This window comes from Diadema setosum, chromosome 13 (genome assembly GCF_964275005.1).
Source record: "Diadema setosum chromosome 13, eeDiaSeto1, whole genome shotgun sequence".
NCBI lineage: Eukaryota > Metazoa > Echinodermata > Echinoidea > Diadematoida > Diadematidae > Diadema > Diadema setosum.
Window position 1 is genome coordinate 6,590,283 of NC_092697.1, and position 23,457 is coordinate 6,613,739.

At 37.4% G+C, this 23,457-nt stretch overlaps 1 protein-coding gene across 1 annotated transcript in view; it reads right to left on the reverse strand.

Moving 5' to 3' along the window:
- Positions 1 to 2,338: 2,338 nt before the first annotated feature.
- LOC140237128 (angiopoietin-1 receptor-like) overlaps positions 2,339 to 23,457 on the reverse strand; it is a 61,203-nt gene continuing 40,084 nt past the window's right edge. The window contains exons 13-27 of the mRNA XM_072317071.1: positions 15,450 to 15,672; positions 14,691 to 14,869; positions 13,954 to 14,056; positions 12,806 to 13,117; positions 11,362 to 11,454; positions 10,233 to 10,423; positions 8,869 to 9,106; positions 8,094 to 8,204; positions 7,130 to 7,335; positions 6,641 to 6,754; positions 5,794 to 5,864; positions 5,059 to 5,099; positions 4,340 to 4,436; positions 3,821 to 3,920; positions 2,339 to 2,929 (exon numbers count right to left, since the gene is read on the reverse strand). Of these exons, the coding sequence (XP_072173172.1) occupies positions 2,837 to 2,929; positions 3,821 to 3,920; positions 4,340 to 4,436; positions 5,059 to 5,099; positions 5,794 to 5,864; positions 6,641 to 6,754; positions 7,130 to 7,335; positions 8,094 to 8,204; positions 8,869 to 9,106; positions 10,233 to 10,423; positions 11,362 to 11,454; positions 12,806 to 13,117; positions 13,954 to 14,056; positions 14,691 to 14,869; positions 15,450 to 15,672 (2,172 nt within the window). The 3' untranslated portion in view covers positions 2,339 to 2,836. The remainder of the gene's footprint in view (positions 2,930 to 3,820; positions 3,921 to 4,339; positions 4,437 to 5,058; positions 5,100 to 5,793; positions 5,865 to 6,640; positions 6,755 to 7,129; positions 7,336 to 8,093; positions 8,205 to 8,868; positions 9,107 to 10,232; positions 10,424 to 11,361; positions 11,455 to 12,805; positions 13,118 to 13,953; positions 14,057 to 14,690; positions 14,870 to 15,449; positions 15,673 to 23,457) is intronic.

Consider the following 23,457-nt stretch of genomic DNA (forward strand, 5'->3'; position numbering starts at 1 on the left):
AAGGAAGCATTAATTGATGTTGGTGGGTCTTTTCACGATCTGGCCTAAAAAAAAAAAAGAGAGAGAAAGAAAAAGAAAGGTGAATATAAACATGGTTCGAAATCACAAATCATAGGGCGATTCACATTTTATGTTGGAACGAAAAGGAGAAAATAAGAGAAGATGATCACTGTATCATAACGACGTGATCTTAGTCCTTCCTTTTCATTGGGTTGCTAGACTAAGATCAGTTTTTTTTTTTTTTTTTATTTTAGTGAGAGGAAAATATGAATGGTTCGTGACGAAAGCTCACGGTTTTACCTTTCTATGAGGACGCCAGATCGTGAAAAAAAAATGGGAAGACACATTTACAACACCCTGATTCAATGCATAGTGCATTATTTCATACACATTATGTGTAAAGTTTCGATATTATAGTAAATAAATATTTCAGGACGAGACGTAGGGATATATTCCTTTTCTTCTTATTCAGCCACGCATGTATAACTACTCGCTAACTCTACGTGACTTTAGAACGGTTAAAAAGGAGCTAATACGTACTGGACAACACACATTTTGTTATAAAGGAATAAAAAGGGAGTATACATGATACAAGGTCAGGACGAATTCTTTTCATACTTGTAAAGTACTGATGTGGAACTTACATTACGTCAAAATGCCAGATGTGACCTAGGCAAATGGATTTACACGTAAAAAAGGAATGTAGTACTATCAGGAAAGGACGTGTGCCTGGAGGTCAAAGGTCATTGACTGAACAGAAAAGAAAGATTTTAGAATGCTATTCACAATCGATCAAAACACAAATATCAAGAGTTACGCAGGGTGGACGAGTTTTCTTTGAAGAATGATCAGATTTAATCACGTTCTGACTGAGTAAGGGGAAAAGTTCATTGCCATAAATGTTTTATTGCAATTGTATTTTTTTTGGAAAAGAAATGAATAAAATTAAATTTAACTAAAAAAAATCAACACAAATATGGCTATGTAACCCTTTGAATGTCAGGGACTTTGGACAGTGTTTGCAACATTATGGGCTTTTTTGTGTGTGCTATCGGCACTCATAGCACACGACGGGTTATAGCGGGATTAGAGTACATTCCGGGTTTTTTTTTTTTTTTTCTTCAGATAGGGATTCGATTTGAAGCCTCTAAAAGGGAAGAATAAAAACAAAAGATCTTTATCAAAAAGTAGTACTTTTGCGGACCCTGAATGGCCGAAGCCAGGTGTAGTACTATGACAGTACGCAGACACGCTGCCAGCTGCTTACCAGCATTCACTTGGGAAACCTTTCCATTAGTCTTCACTTCTTACACCAGGAAAAAAGAAATCATTCCACAGGATAAACTACAGACAGACGGGGAAATTATGACAATGACTCTAATTACAGGACGTATGTATGTTAAACTTCGCATCACAATCTAAAGACTGACGAATGTGGCGGATCACAGGGAAAAGGTTATCACTGCGCTGAACATCAGTTACTGTTATTAACACACTGCATGGAAAGTGTAAAAATCGCGTACAAAGTAACGTCGAAAGGTTAACATCACTGGATTTTGATGAGGAAAACACTTTCGTCACCATAGTGCACCCACTGTATTCCTTTCAAATTGTTTTGTAGGCAAGTACGTGGCATATGATAACAATCACTCAGTGAACGGTTAAGGACTTATATCTTGACAGTTTCCTTACTTCAGACATGCAAGATACAATGCAAATACATTAATAACAACAATAAACCGAAAAGAAGTTATCCGATTATCCTGTTCAGATTTTTTATTACAATTTTTTTGTACCATAATGCTCAATGTCAGTGGATGCGCTATATTGACTCTCTATTTCAGTGGTTGATTTTTTTTAAATCTTTTATTACATGCACAGACTCAGACGATAAAGTAACACGTAACCATGGTAACCTAGCTTCAATGCAAGCCCGACTTCCATACCATACCTATCCTTAGTTTGTGCGTGTTTGTGTTTCTTTCTCTCGCCTCCATTTGCCTCATGTAAGTATTTGGCATAGGATGTCAAAGCCCCCCCCCCCCCACTCCACCTATCAGTTCTACCCACAAAGTGCATGAAGGATTTGTTGCAGATGAAAACTAAAGTCATATTTTCATCACCAAATTGGCATCTGGAAATGTCATTGCATACCTCACATTGAAGAAATTTCGATGGAAAGCGCTAAATTCATACAAAATTCGCACAAATAGAGATCAGAAAGAGATTGAAGAGCCCCCCCCCCTTTAAAAAAAAAAAAAAAAGCCAATTCGAAAGAGAAGCCAAACTTTGATCTTCTGAAATGGAATTTAAGAATCAATTATACATTCTTTGACTTTTCACTTCAATATTTTTCATTCTTATAAAACAATAAAAATTAACATTAAAAAGATTCTAATAAAATTATATAGTACCAAATCACAGATAATATTATGTGACTTCTGAAAATGAAAAAAAAAAAAGAACACAACTCCCACAGTCTCACCAAACAAACAAACAACAAACAAGAAAGTGATATCACTGGCCAAATAATGCTGTATGTTCCCTTTGCCGCTGCTTTCCACGTTTAGTAAACATAAAATCCTTTTGCCTTTAAAATTTCGACATCGTTTTTCTTTGAGGACAACAGAGTTCTTCCAGTTCACTTTTCCCCTCGCCATTTGTTGCCTCCTTTGGTCGACAAACAGAAAGAAAATCTCTGATTTCTCCCTGTCTCTGCTAGCCGAATCACGCGGGATGCCAGTCTTTAATTTCTTTTGCGTTCTTTTCTTTGTTGCTTTTGATCACGGCGCAGCGCAGTCGATGCCCTCGTCGATCTCATCATCCGATGCGCGTGTTACATAATCCAGCTATCGTGTTTGAAATCCTCCTCGGAATTGATCTCGAGAAACTCCAGGTCGTTCTCGAGTTTGTCCAGGTTGACGTAAGGCTAGTAGGGAGAAAAAAACAAACAAACAAACAAACAGAGGAATCAGTTTGTGCAACAAAACGTGATGCTATTATAAGCAACGTTTAACACTGCCGCCGATGCGACGGTCCCAGACCTGTAGAAATCACTGTCGGGACAGTAACTTTTCAGGAATTGCCAAATTCACTGGTCCGACATGACCGGTAAAAATAACATTGTTGGGGAAAGTCGAAAAAAGAGCAGGGCCTTCTTTTATAAAGCTGTTCGTAAATTACGCATGACTTTACGAACGACTGGATATGAAGTGCCAATATGGGTGCTCATTTTTTTTCTTACGTTTGTAACTATATCAATATTTCATTTATATTAGAGTAAAAAAAAATACATTTTCAACTAAAAACGTGTCTTAACATGTAAGAATAATCATTATCATCTGCAAAATTCAACTTAAGCTATTGAAATTAACAATGATTAGGAAACTACTTGGCTTGCCATATTTCACTCGTTTAACAGCTTTATGAAACAGGGCCCAGGACCAGTAATTTTTGGTTCAGACCAGGAAAAATGTTGGGGGGGGGGGGAGGGGGAATGGGTATCTACTGGTCTGATTGGGGCAGAAAATTTGGTTGGTGTGCAACCTGAATTCTTACGATGTATTCCATTGACTCGTTGCCTGTTTCATTCGTGTAAAACTGTCTCACCATGTCTTCCAAGCGTTGTGTTTAGTTTTTGAAATAAAACGATTCTAGACCAATGTATTTACATATATTTGCATTGATAAAGCTTCCATGTTTACTGATGGAAAATTAAGTTTTTAGAATACGTCATTATAACCACTGATAACGTAATGTGATTTCTTTTTTTTTTTTTCATGAACCGCAGACCAATTCCCCATGTAACTTGGTAATATACCTGTTTGGCTTTGATGAGGCCCTTGAGAACGGTGTGGAGTTGGTCGAAGGTGGGACGATCATGGGGACGATCTCGCCAGCACTGCCGCATTATGTTATACCTGAGGAGTGGAAGGGTACATTGATAAACGAATATCAGCAAAGGAAACATATTGTCACTTTGAATTAAAAACTAAATTAAAGCAAACAAACAAACAAATAAACAAACAAAACAAAAACAAAAAACGAACATTTTGATCTTTCATTTCGTTTTCGCTCTAGGTTTTCGGGCAATATGATTACTGTCATATCATGCAAGCAATATATTTGGTGATGGTATCGTATGCTGTCCGGCAAAATATTATATGTCGTCAGAAAAAAATTCATTATAGATTTACGAAGTTTAGATAATCGTAACGTTAAGGTGTTTTTATTTTATTTGTTTGTTTGTTTGTTTGTTTGTGCGTGTGTGTGTGTGTGTGTGTGTGTGTGTGTGTGTGTGTGTGTTGTGTTGTGTTTGGCGTGTATATGTGTTTCTTACACTTCGTCCTCGCAGTTCAGCGGTTTTTCCATGCGGTGTCCCAGCGGCAGCCGTTCGTAGAGCTCGGCGCATGTCAGGCCTGGGTAGGGTGTCCCACCTGGAGAAGTAGACGTGAGAGATGGCAAACAAAAATAGAGGGATGATACTCAAAAAAAGACTAAAAAGGTGCCGAGAAGTCTCAAAGATAGTGCGCTTTACAGTGATTTCAAGTGGCGCAAGTTGTAAAGTAACTATTCGTCTTCTCTCTTATTTCTATCTGTCTGTTATCAGTTATCAAGTAATATGGTCAGTGCTGTCAGCACAGAATTGCGTACTTATACACTGAAGGTAAATCATGTAAATAGATAGAATAAATGCAATATATATATATATATATATATATATATATATATATATATATATGTGTGTGTGTGTGTGTGTGTGTTTGTGTGTGTGCATGTATGTATGTATGTATATGAATGTATAATCGAATAGATAATTGAAAAGTGCACAGTAAAATCACACAGTATAGATATTTTGATGAAATATATCGCACCAACAGACTTGAATCACACAATTCAAAATGCATTGATTTTCTGATTGAATAAGAATTCAGTCCTCAAAATTCTTGACAAGCGAGCATCTTGTATGTCTTTGCATTGATTATCTAGAACATGTTTCTTTTTTCTAATTTCATAATAAAACGAATAAAATGATAGAAAAAATCAGTCTTCTCATACCTAGTGTACAAATCTCCCATAGCAAGACTCCAAAGGACCATCTAAGAGGGGGAGAGAGAGAGAAAGGAGGAGACAGTAAATCATAAGTATATATAAAAACTATTTTCTTGATCAATTCATTCTTTCAAATATTTTGTCATCGCAAAAAAAAAAACGTAAATATACATAATTATCTTTTCTTTTTTTTTTACATAAGATATGAGTGCAACCATATCGACATTACAAAATATGATTAGTTAAATCTATGGATATACAATAAACGCAATTGATAAGGTAAAAAGAAAAACCACAAAACTATTCTGATTTTTTTTAGCGACTATTGGTGATAAAGAAGAAAAATCTCTTTTGATTATCATCATGTTTTGAACTAAATCAAGTTACAATTTCCATTTTTGAAAAACGGGCTTTTGCCATGGACGTGTGTCGATCCATCACTTTTGACTGAAAATAACGTTTCGAAAAAGATATTGTTCGTATACGATTCTTAAAAAGAATAAAACTAGCAAACGTGTGTGCTATACCACGTCTCCTCACTGGAATACGACAAACAAGTGGCTATGCCATAGCTTCATCACGTTCATGCTCATGTGAGGTAACGAACATTTCGTCACAATATAAGATCTTGAAAGAAGAAGGATTGCAATGACATCCAGTAACGCTTCTGGAAATCATTTACCCTATGACAACTTATAATGACTGTCTTATTTTCTATGTTGAAGATAAGCCTTGACTCACACGTCACTTTTGGTGGTGTAGACGCTGTAGTTCAGAGATTCGATTGCCATCCAACGGACGGGGAGACGTCCCTACGGCCGAACAAACAGACAAACATACACAAGTAACAAATACAAATCGAAATGAACTCACTGGATATGATTACGACTAATTTACCATCACGGTGATAAGCAAGCGCGGGAAACCAAGTTTAAGTTGTATAGCACTCATGAAGAATGGCGCACAGGTTCCGGCAAAAAATTTGTAAGCTACAATTGTATTTCTATTTTCAGTTTTCATACAGAAAATCAATTTTGATCTCAGCCATCTCATTAAATTCTAAACATCTGAATCTACACTCGTTGCAGCTTTCAATTAATTTAAGCAAAATATTTGTCCTTCTGTTCCATAATACCCCTATCATCCTCCTTATCATCCATACCATTCATTCATTCATTCATTCATTCATTCATTCATTCATTCATTCATTCATTCATTATTTAAATGCTGTATACAACAAAAGGCCATATCGGAACCTGATGATCAAATTCATTTGCCTCATTTTTATTCATATCTAACTATTGATTTATTATTTTGCGCGTGGTTCCACGTGGTCTTGTACTACTCCATACTTAATATTTCGTGTATTATGCAGTCTGATCTCACATCAAGATTACCCAACCTCTTCATTGACTTACTTCTCTCTTTTTACAATACGGATTACTTTGCATGTGCAGTGTCCACTCGCACGTGAGTTACTTTGTCATCTATTTCCTTTTGTCCCTTTCAATCAAAACACCACAGATTACAATTAATAAAGAAGCAAACCAAAACTGAAAATGAGGTATTTTTCTTTATGATGACGTACCGCTGTTGTCTTCACGTACACTTCGTCACTTCTCGATAGTCCAAAGTCCGTGACCTTGCACACGTAGTCGTCACACACCAGAATGTTTCGTGCAGCCAGATCGCGGTGGACACACTGAAAGTAAAGGATGGGGGACAGAAGAAGCTGTTGAAACATATCTCTAGATCGGAAACAACTCCTAGATTTGGACAGGGAATGGCAAATGCTCAACCCATTTTGTTTGGCAGGAGAACAAGGTTGTTATTATATTACTTATTCGAAATCAAAAACAAACTGACACAGATGGAAAATCGAATCTTAGAAACATGAACATAAGCAGATATGTAAGGTATTCGATACCAAAAGACATACAAATACATTTTTCTCCCAACTTTTACACTGGCAGGCCAAGGATGGGCCAGTGGGATAATATCCATTCTCGTCCTTTTGAGATCAATGATTTCAAAGACAAAATAGCGACACGGTGTACGTTCGGGTGTGGCGCCCTACCCCTTTCTCGGATAGATGCTGCATTCCTAGCGCCACGTCGGCCGCGAATCCGAGAAGCTGCTCGGCGGAGAGCGAGCATGTCACGTTGACCTTGAAGCGGTTGGCCTGGCCGGAGAACGGGGACTCGGGCTCGAGCGTCCTGCTGGAGCGGAGGAAATTCAGCAGGTTGCCGTAGCGGGCGTACTCGGTGGCAACGTAAAGAATGCCTAGAGACGAAAAGAAAAAAAAAATGATGGAAAGGGAGCAAGAAAGAGAGGTTTTTTTTTTTGCTGGTAAGTTTGGGAATAGTTCACTAAGAAGGTTATTTCCTGAAGATAACTGTAAAAATACAAACAGCAATGATAATGATAACTTAGCAATACAGATAACGCTGGAACAAGAACAACAACAATAACTAAAAGCAACTACACATCAATTGTTTGTTAACAATATTGAGGCTTCTTCTAATAATGATGATAATGATAATGACAAGTATAACAATATCCCTACAACTGCTTATGATGACAATAATAACAATTATGATGATGACAATGAGTGTGATAATGATGATTTCCAAAATCATATTGGCAGAGAAGACATCCCAAAATGACTAGAAACAACATCTACGATGAAATGTATTGAGATTAAAATTATGTCTAGCAAAGAAATGAACAAAACCAATAGAAAACACCAAGAAAAAACAAAACAAAACTAAACTAAAATCCTGGACAATGCAGATAAAATCAAGTCTTTAATTCCATCCAGCTTGGATAATCCCCCAAATAAACGGAGTGCCCTCCGATCCAGATGGACGTGCCTTTTAGTGATACCGTGCACAAACTTGTCATTATCATTATTATGATATTACATGTACAGTGTACTACTGAACTAGGCACCACTGGTGTAATCATGCCGAAGATATTGGCGCACATGTACAAAGACAAATGAACTTTACTCCTGGTGCAAACACTGACGAACAACGTACCTTGGTGTTCACAGGCTCCAATCAGGTTTACAATGTTGGGATGGTGACCCACTTTACACATGATTTCTAACTCGCCCATGAAGTCCTTGCGATCAGCGTCCGAAGCGCCATCTACGGTAAAAATATAGAAAGAAGCGGTGACATAAAGAGGGACATAAAAAAAAATATGAAGCCAGGAATAATTGAGACTAACTCGTGTACATGATTTGTACGATACGTAGGTAGACAAGTCATCGCAACAGCCAAACTTATAATAATTTGTTACTAAATCCCGAAGCCAGCATATCTATAAATTTCGATACATCAGTATAAAAAATTATGACATTCATCTTTTCGACCGATGTTCTTTCTATTAGAAAACAACTGCGTGTGAAGAATCTTATGTCAAGGGAAGGGATGATTTAATATCTTTGTGCATAAAACTTTCGAGCTGTGTGGAAATCTGTCAGGGGTGCAGGTCTACTGGGCCCTGTTTTATGAAAAGTTAAGACTGATTATAAAGTTGATTTCTATCATAAGGCTATGGCAGCCTGTGTGTTAAGGAAATTTAAAATAGATTGTATCTTTTGATAAAGCGGGGCCCCGTTTAATCAAAAGTTACAATTGATTTAAATTTCCTTACCACACAGACGGCCATAGACTTACAGTTGAAATCAACTATATAATCAATTGTAACTCTTCATAAATTGGGCCCAGGGCCCTGGTCTGCCTGAAATGATGCTGAAATGCTGAAACCTATCTCTCGTCCGAATCAGACGGCAAACAATCACGATACCTTTCAACGTCTTGACAGCCGCCTCGATGATGGTCCCGTCCTTCTTAATCGTCGCCTTCGTTACCTGTCCGAAGTTGCCCTCGGCAATGACGAAATTTTCCAGCGTGAGGCAGTCGAGCGGGATCCGCCAGTAGTTCAGGGCCGGGATGGGCGAACTCGGCGGGGAGGCCACGGCGCCGAGTAAACCATGTCGCGTACTCTCGTCGTAGTCGTTGGACGTGGATTGTTGACGAGCAAGCTACAACAGGGGAGAGAGCGTAGGATGGAGTTAATTGCAAGATTTATGACGGTATTGTACCAGCCATTGATTGGATTGTTGACGAGCAAGCTACAACAGGGGAGAGAGCGTAGGATGGAGTTAATTGCAAGATTTATGACGGTATTGTACCAGCCATTGATATCATTGTTTTACAGATTGACTTGCATTAAGCAAGTGAAGAGGAATTTCAGATATGAAATTAGTCATGGTGCTAGATGGAGAAAGAGAAGCAGCAAAAAGTTGATAATATCAGAGAAAAGGGAAGCACAGAAAGCTGAGAAACGCCTATTTCTATCGCTTCACAAAACATCATAATAATCAACATTTCCTGTACAAGGCCTTCCGGTCCATTTCACATCGATTTGAAAATGGAAGAAGGCCTTGTACAAGTAATTAGTGATTAAGTAAATTACTGATTGTTGTGTTGAATAGGAAGAGAAAGATGTGTCAGATGGAAGTATAGGATAGATACCTAAATCTCTGGCTATTTAGAGAACGACAGTACAAGAGATATAGGGAGGAGGGAGAGAGAAGGCAAGAAAAGGGAGAGGGAGAGAGATTGGGGGGGGGGAGAGACAGACGGACTGACAGACAGATCAACGTGCAGACACACAGATTGACGAATGATAGCTTGATGAAATGTGCAGGAGTTAGCTGACTAATGCGAATTGAGGGAAATCGTGAAACCAACAGAGCATTAAAGTGATGATACTATATTGGTGGAGATGATTATTGGGCTTTTAACTTTTTGCGAGACACCGAGAAACCACTTATGAAACAGTACAAAGCATATCACTCTAAGAGGAATTCAAACTTTATCGAAGAAAATCAGTTTTGGAGTGGCTGAGACATCCAAAAACAAAGTAAAACAAAGCGATTGTAATAGAAGGTGGGTTCCACTTTTTATTAGAATAGCTCTGTTTTGGATATTTCAGCCATTTCAAAAACAATTTTCATCAAATAAACGTTGATTTCCTCTAGGAATTACATGTTCTTTCAGATTTCATGAGAGGTTTCTCATTATCTCACCAAAAAAGTGTTAGAAACATGCATGTCAACCAAAACTATACGATCCTTTTAAAGGCAGCGAGCCAGCTTGTCTCACCATCTCGGTGAAGCGGTAGGCACCAATCTCGGAGCCAGCGATGCTCGCCACGAACTCGGCGCTGCCCGTCAACTTCTTCTTCTTGTACATCCAGCCGGCGAAGATGATGACGACGACGATGATGATGGAGGCGCACACGAGAGCCATGACCATCACGGTGTTGCTCGAAATTCCTGATGTTTGACTTCTTCCTGACAGTAGCAAGGAAATAAATGATAAGAATTACGAATACAACTTATGCAAATTTAATTTCCTTACACAATATTTATATAGGGGATAGGAATAGATACAGAGATAAAAAGACTGAGACGTAGATAGGCTTATAACACGTCGACAGATAAACAGATATGTAGATTAGTAAATAAAATGAACATTTTAATTCAGTGTAGTATTTTTCATACTTTCCTGCTGCTGCTTCTCCTAAGTCTTGCCTTTTACCGAAACAATTGTTCGTGTTCCTCGTGTTCATAACTTTTCGCTAGCCATGATGCCGACAGCATTTTACCTGATTATCAATGTAAGTCCTCTTCCAGTATAAGATAGATCATTATGTATTCACACATGTAATGAATGAATATGATTACAATAACAACAATAAAACGCCGTGTACTTTTATCCACAGTGTGAAATTTAGATTCACACGTGCCTACTTTGCGTAGTCAAGCACATTCAAAATGATGTTTCAATGATAGAGGCTTCTCTTTGATTTGATTTGATTTGATTTGATTTGATTTGATTTGATTTGATTTCCGCATTTTAACAAAATATATACAACGTAACTAGTATTTACAATACTAATCGTATTACATCCAATACAAAATGAATATAAATATAATCATATATAGTGTACCAATAATGAAATATTGTATAGGTGAGTTATAAAGTTTCTAAAGTTGTCAGCGATATTATGAAACATGCTAGTTTTGATAAGAGTATCGTTATTATTATTTTTTTCGGAGGGGACCTTTTCCGTTAAAATAGGTTGACTATAATATATGACGTCATGATATCGTACACCTACTCACACGCTCCCTCGTTACACCTGCACGACCTGTGCACTCAAAAGATATGGAAGAGGAAAATTGCTGGGATTTTCGTTTGATTTACAATCCGCGTATAGTAGTCTCACCCGATGATGGTCCAGTTCTACCCCCGATAGAGTCGTTGGAGTCGCTCCCGCCCTGATGAACGCCACCCAACGCGGAAGTGGTGGTAATAAAATCTGCCTCGGCATAGGCAACAGGTGTTAGATGAATTAAAAATAAAGAACTTTATGCAAACAATGTGAAGGGCTATGTCAATATAACAATCTTCAGTGTATCAGTATTCTTTCTTGAGAATAATTTTTCCAAATAGTTGTGTCTCAGGGTTAAACAGAAGTAATATTTTCCAGGTATCTTGACTATAAACATCGAAATCATTGTTATTTAATTGCTTTATAACTAGTACCTCATTGCGTTGCTCGAAATGTTTTGAATTATTTTCCACCAAAATGTTAAGAAGCTACAGAAAAAAGATGCTCTGCAGGATACAAACTCATACAAACAAAGAGTAATCTAATCTAACAGGACATTATAAGATCGATCATGGTTTAAATTGTCTATACAAAATTAAATGTTAATTGGTCACTCATTGGTTTGTTTGCGTGTTTGTTTGTCTTATTATCCTTCCCCATCTCGGAATATCGCTCTTGAACAAGATCTGATTTATATATGGTATCCTAATGTTCTGCCTTTTTTGTTCTTTTTTACAATTCCTTTACATTGTTCAGTGATTATGTTATTCTAATCAAGTTAATTGTTGTAAATAGTGTGATTCTGTATATTTTTTTTTTTCAATAGAACATGAATAAAAAAGTAAAAAAAATGTAAAACAGCGTACGTCTCGGGCATTTTGCCTGAGTAGCTGACTTATATTAACAATCAATAATAAAGATCAAATGATTTATGTCACACAGAGTTTCTGACGTATACAGGGTTATTCTTCGATGGTGCAAGTTTTATTATATAACTTTGAAAGTGACCGGACCCACCAAGCAAGTTCCGTCATCAGTCAGCCGATGAATGTTAGTTTCCTATTTCTATTCAAACTTTTATCTGTATACCTTCACTGTGACACAGTTTCCATAAGGCAGCATCATCCGGCATTTTGATCTTATAGTTTCTAGTGCATGTGTTGTAACATACGAGTTCATTCTTATTTGATCTGTACTTAATACAAACATGAAAACATACATCCTCATTAAAATCAATGTAAAAATCTTACTCTATAATCCTGAGTGCACAAAAGATTATTCCATCATTGCTAACGTTAAAAAGGGCAACTTTGGGGAATTTCATGAACATGGCAAAAAGGGAGGTAACCTCACAAGCTACATCAGGGAGATGCCAATTTGTTTTTGATTCATCAAACCTTCAACAAATCATAACTTTTAGTGTTGGCCAGAACTTGCTCAAACTCTCTCTCTCTCTCTCTCTCTCCCCTTCCTCTCAGTTGTTCTGTTAATATTCAAACAGATTCATGTCAGGGTGAACCTTCCCTTTTAAGAAGTGAGAAGAAATACATTATTTCACCTTCCTCTATTGTGAGCGTCTTGTGGCTGATCTCCGGCGTGTACGGTCCGTATCCCACAGACGTGAAGGCGCGCACCTTGAAGGTGTAAAACGTGTCCTCCTGCAAGTTGTCCAGCGTCTTCCCCGTGCTCGTCACGTTGCCCACGTCGTTGTACGTGTTCCTGCCGGTGACGACCTCGTACATGATGCTCCATTCGTAGGCGATGATCTCTCCATTGCGCTCTTCCTCCAGCGGGGGGTCCCACTGGAAGGAGATTCTTGTCGAAGTCGTTCTTCCGACAACTTGCAAATCGATCGGCGGACCGCTGGGTTCTGTGTTACAACAAAATCAAAATATATAGTTCATTGCTAGGAAATTTATCGTTCAAGTGTTCGAGGTGAAGTAGAGAGGCCTCGAAATCAAAACCACACGGGCGGGAAAGGGAGATGAGCAGTGGCGGATCTAGGCGGGGGCGCATCGGGCGCGCCCCCTTTTAAATCTTTTTTAAAAACAAAAGAAATAAAAAGGAAAAATGGGGGCGCAGCCCCCCCCCCTTTAATTTTGTAAAGGCGCCCCCTCTTTACAGAATTCCTGGATCCGCCCCTGATGGATGTGCTTTAGAGTCTCCTTTCTTTTACATTGCACTTTTTCTTTTCCAACATAGGCCTACCACAGCGCTGGCTTACAGCGTTAAGCTGTTGCTGTTCTGTGAGATTACGCGAGCTATTAAGTAAATTCTTCACATCAATAGGATAAAACATACGTGCTTAAAGATCTACCCTGTTCCAATATCTGTAATTTTTCTCTTTTTTTTTATAAAAAAAAAGAAAATTAACAAGGACATTAGCGCACTGTCAAGATATGGCAGTGGACGGGAAACAAAAAAAAAATTGACATGAAGAGTAATGTCAAACAGACAGAATGGTAATTTTTTAAAGAATTGAAGAGGAAACTTTCAGGTATGACATATGTGTTCAATTTGATTGAAACTGTCACTGTCCTGTTATAGACGTTGTCATTTTACCAAAAGTACTTTACCCAATGCATATCACACGGCAAATATCAACGTGTTCATTTACTTGGAGAGAAAGGCGCAAATATTGAATCTTCCCTGTATTTTATGGGATCTTATTTTTAACATAAGTGTTTGCAGATCGGTGAATCTTACCTGCTTCTTTAGTAGTTGCCTCCATCCTGTTCGGGTCACCCCCCTCGACAGTGAAACCCTTGACCTCCACGATATAAGTCGTATACGGAGACAAATCTCTTATCTAAATTCATTTAAAAATAAGCAACGCAATGTCGTATGTTAAACAAGTATAGTCTTACAATAAAAATGTAAATAATCGAAACACTCGAGTTCAAAGTATCATGATAGAGTGACGAAACGATGCGACCAAGCATGAATTTGCCAAACAATCATGACAATGATTTTGTACGTTTTGACAAAAATTTGACCATTAGTTTCATCAGCCGCGCCATGCCATTAGTGGCTTCCCATGAGATGAAATCTAGTTGAATGCGGAGGTGGGTCCCTAGATCTAATTTCAAATGACAGAGGAAGACAGGATTGGATACATCGGTTTCCAGTGAGCCGCGTTAACTTGAAATAAAGAAATTGAAATTTACATTCGGCTAATCGGGGCTATTTGATAATTTTTGCTGTTTTCGTTGCTTCACCTCTACGTCATAAACGAGTCTTCCGCCGACAGCAATTTACTGTTAATATGAAACATCACGCCATGTACCAATAAGTAATCTTTGATAGCCTAAGTATGGTAATAATTTTGATTCAGACAATTTTTTTTTTTTTTTTTTGGGGGGGGGGGGGGGGGTAGGGGGAATCTCATACAAAAGAGTATGGCCATGGTATTATACCCAACCAAGATTTACGGAATATAATACCTGATACACACGGTTCACAGTAACCTCGTCATAGACTTCTTGTTTAGTAGGCCTACGTGTCAAAACTTTCACAGTGTAGTAACGAATAACTCCGTTGGATCTCTCGGGAATGTCCCACGTAGCGGTAATTTGCGTAGGCCCCGACACAATGAGACGAAGGTTGCGCACGGGGCCCGGCGCTGCAGGGAACAAAAGAAAACCCCAGGAAATTCAGCAAGTTATATAAATGAATGTTTTACATTAAGTAAATCGATCCACGAAGACAGAAAAGGAAGGAACAGTGAAAACAGATTCGTGTGTGAATAGATGCATTCAATCAATGTTCTAAATAGATTATCAAACGAATTGAGTAGAGTAGATTAATGGATGAATGAATTGGTCAGTGAATGTACAAACAAACTGCAATTAGATAAGTTGATGAAAACATAAATTAATGATTAAGTAGAACGAAGCAAAAGCCCAAAATATCGTCCATATAGAAATACGTATTTTGATTGATAATCCAAGCCCATCAGTTTTCAAAGTATCACATCAAACTTATACCATACCATTACATTTTTCTCCCCTTTGAAATGTTTTGAAAATTGTTGTCTGCCATTTGTTTTGATGTTGAAATTTCGGAAAGTTTGCTGTCATACTTGCAAAATTTCGAGAACTTAAACATCGCGAACTTAATTTCTGGATGTTCTGCCAGTACAAACGCGGCTAGTAAGACGTTTCATATTCATTATGTCGCAACTCTAGTGCGGTCACACTTACGTCCTTGCTTCGTCCTGATGCCGTTAGTAATGGCGTCTCTGCCGTCTCCGCCGCAGTTCACCGGGGTGAGCGTGATGGAATAGTAGGTGTTGGCGATGAGTCCTGTTAGAGTGTACGACCGCTCACTCGGGTCGTTGATAACTTGCACCTGTGTCTCTCCGCCTGACGACCGATACGCGATGCGGAAGCTTTCGATCTCGTCATCGGTATTTTCTCTCAACTTCTTCAGGGTGGCGGCATGGGGGATAAAAAGAACAACAACAAAGTTTACTACTACTCTCCTTTACCATTGCTATCCCCATTACAATTTACTGCATTCCAGGCAAGTTTACCCTCCTCAGACATCCCCAATATATCCTCAAGGGCAACTGGCAGCTGGTGACATTTATACACTGGCCGCCTTCAGCAGCGCTACAGAGAATAATTATGGTCAAGAGGGACTTTCATGGGCTCTCTAGAGTTCACAGGAAAGAACTCGATCCCCATTGACTGCGCGGCGAGCTGGAAAAGTAGCCGGCCTGTGGGGCTGCAGACAGTGGGAAGAAGAACTGAAGAGTGCAGCGAAAGAGACGTGGACTCGCAGAAAAGAACGCTGCTACAGTTAAACTCGCATAAGTCGATCTTCTCGGGACTGAGCAAAACACATCGACTTAGGCGAGTTTCGACTTGTGCGTAAGTCGAAAAAAAATCGACTTACAGTTACAACACGCGTACACATACATGATGTACATTGTATTGTATGTTGTCTACTTAGTCTAGCAGCCAGAAAGGGTCCCCGTGCACCCACCCTAAAACAAAATTCTACGATATGTTCGAAGATCGTCAGAACCTGTATTTTCCGAATCCGGTTGTCGCCAGTGGAAAAAAAGGTTGCGCGCGCGTCTAATTTGCATATTTCTAAGATGGGCGCCGCCCGTTGCTAGGAGACGGATTATTTTTGAATAACTTTAGTTAGGAATAACAAATTACCATAAAAATGGTATCATTTTGAAGAGAATTAAATTTCCTACAAGCTGATACCCCATTTGATGGGATAAATAGATGTTGTCATGAAATATTAAGGAAGGAATTATGTTTTTTAGCATTTTTCTAAAAAGATCCGGAATTTGGTTATAATGTTCTTTTCCATACATTTAATATGCATTTACAAATAACATTTGAATTTTCCCATAATTATCCCCCAAACATAGCTATTATCATGTGAAAACGGCTTTCCAATACATCAATTCCTTTAAAAGTTACACGACATTAAAGGGGATATGGTTCAATAGGTTTTACAGCAATATCTAAGGGTTATAATGTCTCCGCGCGCAATTGCGTAGGTTCTGTATGTGGGGTTTGTTGTAGATCACTGCTATCTATTGATCAAATCTCATCGAAATCGGCGAAGAAAGAAAGAAAAATTACACTTTCTATTCCTTATATGAAATAAAAATGTTTTTTTTTTTTCTATTCTGTGTTACCAAACTCAATCCATTCAGCTTCCCATATGAACAGTTTCTTGTCTTTTTGGATTCCCTCCAAGAACGTGAAATTAATCACAACTTATCTGATATTAAAAAGTTAAAGAAAAAACATTTACGTGACAGTTTCCTCTTATTGGAAGATTAAAGTGAAAAAAAAAGAAGAATCTTATGCTAAAAGCCCTAAGAAATAAAAAAAAACTTGTTAAATGGCCTTTCAGAGTTTAAAATGAAACATGGCTATCTTATTTTTTCATAACAAAATGAAGGGAAGTATCTGTGTAGTTCATGTCGGCCCATACTGGGTTACATCATAAATTCTTCAGAAATGGTCCCCGTGCACCCCCCCCCCCCAAAAAAAAAAATCTACGATAGGTCAAAGGTCAAAGATCAAGTGAAATACATGCTCTCCTATTCATCCAATTAAACCTAGGTCAAGGAAGGTGACCATTCAACACATTTGTGACAAACATGCCATTATAATATTTTGCCAATTTTGTGAAAATGTAATCACACATTGTCCACATGTACTATAGACCATTTAGGAGAATCATGCATTATAGCGGAGGCATACCAGTCGTCATAGCGACATTTCTAGTTTAATATTACAACGAAGATTACGACTATTATTAGCAGTTGGTAATTAAGTGGTGTACGAAGACTAACTCAAACAATACATCATTATATGAGTGGCTATAATGTACAATTGATAAAAACCCAATAAATCTGGGGTTTTTTTCAGGTTATACAGTGCGTATCAAAAAAAGGTAATCCAACTTTGGCGGGCTACTACTTTACAATTGTCAGCTATGGAGAGCTCAATGTTTTAATTCTAATGATATCACAAACCATCGAAAGCTATGCTGCCGGCTGAAAGCAATAACAAATTTACTTCTTGTATATTATAGAAAGAATGGCCACGCGAAAGTAACAAGATTAATGCTCTGTTACTGGGAATTTGAAAACAATAATGACATTGTTTCCATTCCTGTTGTGTCGTTGGTTGTTGGCGTGTTTCCTTTCAAAGAGTGAAAGTAGTAGTAGGTTAATAGATGTCGGCGTTAAAGCTTGTACAATATAACAATATTGGTCAAAGTTTATTATTCCGAAGGTTCATTTTTTTTCCCCAAAGGTTCGTTATTCCGGAGGTTCGTCATGATATAGATAAACGGGCCCAAATTAGTTATTGCTGAAAGCAATAACAAATTTACTTCTTGTATATTATAGAAAGAAAGGCCACGCGAAAGTAACAAGATTAAATGCCCTGTTACTGGGAATTTGAAAACGATAATGACATTGTTTCCATTCCTGTTGTGTCGTTGGTTGTTGGCGTGTTTCCTTTCAAAGAGTGTAAGTAGTAATATAGTAGGTTAATAGATGTCGGCGTTAAAGCTTGTACAATAATTGGTCACAGTTTATTATTCCGAAGGTTCATTTTTTTTCCCCCAAAGGTTCGTTATTCCGGAGGTTCGTCATGATATAGATAAACGGGCCCAAATTTGTTATTGCTGAAAGCAATAACAAATTTACTTCTTGTATATTATAGAAAGAAAGGCCACGCGAAAGTAACAAGATTAAATGCCCTGTTACTGGGAATTTGAAAACGATAATGACATTGTTTCCATTCCTGTTGTGTCGTTGGTTGTTGGCGTGTTTCCTTTCAAAGAGTGTAAGTAGTAATATAGTAGGTTAATAGATGTCGGCGTTAAAGCTTGTACAATATAACAATATTGGTCACAGTTTATTATTCCGAAGGTTCATTTTTTTTCCCCCAAAGGTTCGTTATTCCGGAGGTTCGTCATGATATAGATAAACGGGCCCAAATTTGTTATTGCTGAAAGCAATAACAAATTTACTTCTTGTATGTTATAGAAAGAAAGGCCACGCGAAAGCAACAAGATTAAATGCCCTGTTACTGGGAATTTGAAAACGATAATGACATTGTTTCCATTCAAAATTCCAAATGGTCACCTTCCTTGACCTAGGTCTAATTGGATGAATAGGAGAGCATGTATTTGGGAATTTTAGGACTTTAACTTGACTTTGGCCCTTTCATAAGTTTATGCATTAAGTAATTTTCAAGGTATGGAGAAAAAGTGCAATTTTTGTATTGTGTAGAAAATTGTTACCATTTTCATCTGGCCTTTGACCCTAAAATTCATAAGAGAATCACTGTCAGGCAGAACATGCATAAATATGTACTAAGTTTCAAGATGCCATGAGCCACTTCCGAGACATGGAGGAAGAAGCAAGTTCAGCACTTTCGCTTGATCTTTGATCTTTGACCTTTTGACAAAAAAAAAAGAAATTGCCAGAGAATCTCTATTTTGGGTTATACATGCATACACCAAGTTTAAAAAAAAGTCCTGCTGGCATTGCATAAATATGAGGGAAATAGTAAAATTTTGAAGTGTTGCCCTTGACCTTTGACCCCATGAACCCCAAATTCCCTAGATAATCACTTCCAGTCAGTACATGCATAATATATACTATGTTCCATGAAGATACCTTGAACAATATCCAAGATACAGAGAAAAAAAGTAAAATTTTAACATTTTCACTTGACCTTTTCACATTTGACCTTAACCTTATCACCCCAAACTTTTACCAGTGAATTTTAATTAGGTAATACCTGTATACACTAAGTTTCAAGAAAATATCTTTAGGCATTGCAGAGATATGAGGGAAATAGTGAAATTTTAAGCATTTGACCTCGACCTTTTGACTTTTGACCTTGAGCATGTGCACCCAAAAGTTGATAGGCAGAATTTCACCCCCAATACACATACATGCCAAATGTCATTTTTTTTTTTTTTTTTTGTTACGCTGTCCGCAAAATTCATTACGGACGGAGAGAAGGACGGACGGAAGGACGGACAACCCGAAAACATAATGCCTCCGGCACCACTTCTTGGCGGAGGCATACAAAAGAATCTAGATTACATAGGTGAAGTAATCTTTGAAGATATGTAAATATTGATATGTACGGTATTGAAACTGTCGTGTTGATTATCCTTATGGTAAGTTACCACTCTCGTGGAATTCACTAAGCTGGGTCCACTTTCTCGATTCGCCCGAAATCGTGGTCTTACTCGGGGACTAATCATGCTGATCATCAGATAATCAAATCTTGATGTCAGTCAAAGACATTGTGTTGATCGTAGTAATTTTTCGAACAGTCCAATAATTCTTCTACGATCAACACGATTACCACCATAGACCTCAAGATGTGATAAGCCATGATAAGATCACCACGGTCACTCGTAGACTAAGAATCGATTTGTAGTTGATAGTATACATGTATTAGCATATCGAGACTCGCGACAATGGCAACCTAGTGAAAGTGTTTAACGTGCCATGTCAATAATCTTTTGGGTATCGATAATGCACATTTATAGTTACTCTATCTAAAAAGGACCGGCGGACGAGTAGGGCATGGATATCTGAAAACATTGGATGGTGTATTTAATTCATGCATGAGTTAAAATGTTATTCCAGCGGAACTTACATGCGCTCTAAAAGTGGATTGCACGTCAGATGCGCCTATAGCAGATACACTTCAAATCATTTTAGCAACTAATTTCTGTGGAAAACATGAAAATATTGTATTCGTTGTGGTTAAACATTTACACTCTGAATATGTCTAATGCTTAACACATTAGTCATACACATACATCCTTGAACACAAACACACACAACACAAAAGTATACAAACCTGCATAAATATAAACGTGATATATATATATATATATATATATATATATATATATTTATATATAGATATAGATATATTATATATACATAGTTATAGTATATACATGCACACATACATACATACACGCATGCATAGTTAATGTTCCCTCAGACATTTCCCTCATGTTTTATAGATCCATGCATTAAGGTCTACTTAACCATAACATTTTTTTTTTTCTCTCTCTCTCTCATTTTTTTATAATATTGATTATTAGTCACTCCTAACGGATTTAACAACCAAGTTTACGTTGTATTGCATTTAAATCAACCCATGAAATCATTTTCTATAAAAAAAAAAAACCACAGAATTTGAAAGCGACTGGATTTGACTTGCAACTATTCGTTTTTATCAATGCCATTCCTTGGTATTTGTAATCTATCTATTAGTTTCTTGGCAATAATAAACGTATGAGCAATATGTTTAAAAACCATCAGGCGAACCACCAAGAATGAGAACACGTATGTGCGATCTTATCTTAAAAAGATAAATTGATTTCATGCTAGAGCATGGTGAGAAATATTTCGCTTGTGCGGTATACATGTAACTCTTATTTAGACATCTAAATAAAGCATTCGAGTTTGATGTTCCATGAATGCATTAATGGCGTATTGAATAAATTCACGAAATTCATGACTGAGCTCATTTCCCCTGCATGAATGCCTGTGTGCGATACTGGAGGTGTGAGTATGTGTGTGAAGATGATCAGAAGAATGAGAGTTGATGAAGAGAAGTTTGATTAATATCGATATGTTGGAAACCCCTATCCAGGTAAGCCCGTTTCGGCCGTCATGAAATTACACTTCTCGTAAGGCCTTCATTCTATTTGATGAAAAAAGACGTAAACTAAAAGTGAAGCTGAGTAGATCAAAGGTGATAGCGAATAAAAAATTTAATTTGTTTTCATATTCTACAAGATTTAATGATATTTAATCAATAATTTGGATGTAAGAAGTGATAGGGTCTCATACTTGCAATGATTATTATAGTATTACACGCGTTACGCAAGTGCGGAAGTCGACATTACCCTAATTTCTGTATAACCGTATTGAACCTTTTCCCTTTAATGTCGTGTAACTTTTTAAGAAATTGGTGTATTTAATAGCCGCTTTCACAGAATAATACTTATTTATGGGGTTTAACTTAAGGAAAATTCCGATGTTATTTGTAAACAGAAATTAAATGTATGGAAAAAACATTACTGAAATCTGTATTTCTTGGGAAAAATGTATTTAAAAAAATCCTTCCTTCCTTAGTATTTCATAACAACAACTATTTATTACATAAAACGGGGTATTAACTTGTAGGAAATCTAATTCTCTTTAATATGATACAATTTTTATGGTAATTTGATATTCTTAACTAAAGTTATTCAAAAATAATCCGTATCCTAGCAACGGGCGGCGGCCATCTTATAAGTATGCAAATTAGACGCACGCGCAACCCTTTTTTTTCCGCTGGCGACAAGCAGATTCGCAAAATACAGGTTCTGAAGATCTTCGAACACATCGTAGATTTTTTTTTTTTTTTTTTTGGGGGGGGGGGGGTCCACGGGGACCATTTCTGAAGAATAGTAACCCAGTATGGGCCGACATGAACTACACAGATACTTCCCTTCATTTTGTTATGAAAAAATAAGATAGCCATGTTTCATTTTAAGCTCTGAAAGGCCATTTAACAAGTTCTTTATTTCTTAGGGCTTTTAGCATAAGATTCTTCTTTTTTTTCACTTTAATCTTCCAATAAGAGGAAACTGTCACGTCAAATTTTTTTCTTTAACTTTTTAATATCAGATAAGTTGTGATTTTGGAGGGAATCCAAAAAGACAAGAAACTGTTCATATGGGAAGCTGAATGGATTGAGTTTGGTAACACAGAATAGAAAAAAAAAAAATTTTATTTCATATAAGGAATAGAAAGTGTAATTTTTCTTTCTTTCTTCGCCGATTTCGATGAGATTTGATCAATAGATAGCAGTGATCTACAACAAACCCCACATACAGAACCTACGCAATTGCGCGCGGAGACATTATAACCCTTAAATATTGCTGTAAAACCTATTGAACCTTATCCCCTTTAATGTCGTGTAACTTTTAAAGGGATTGGTGTATTGGAAAGCCGTTATCACATGATAATAGCTATGTTTGGGGGATAATTTTAGGAAATTTCAAATGTTATTTGTAAATGTATATTAGATGTATGGAAAAGAACATTATAACCAAATTCCGTATCTTTTTAGAAAAATGCTAAAAAAACATAATTCCTTCCTTAATATTTCATGACAACAACTATTTATCCCATCAAATGGGGTATCAGCTTGTAGGAAATTTAATTCTCTTCAAAATGATACCATTTTTATGGTAATTTGTTATTCCTAACTAAAGTTATTCAAAAATAATCCGTCTCCTAGCAACGGGCGGCGGCCATCTTAGAAATATGCAAATAAGACGCGCGCGCAACCTTTTTTTCCGCTGGCGACAACCGGATTCGGAAAATACAGGTTCTGACGATCTTCGAACATATCGTAGAATTTTGTTTTAGGGGGGGGGGGGGTGCACGGGGACCCTTTCTGGCTGCTAGACTAACTCTGGAGCCGAGAGCTGGAGCGGTGTGCCCGATATTTGCCCTTCAGCAAGACACTTTATCCACATTGAATATTACCGTTATTCACTTCCAAAATTAAGAGCAAACATCTGACATTTATTCTAGCATCTTATGGAGCCGATTGTTACCGCTGTTCATTTCCAAAACTGAAGGCAAACATCCGGCTTTTTTTTTTTTTTTTTTGGTGGCCC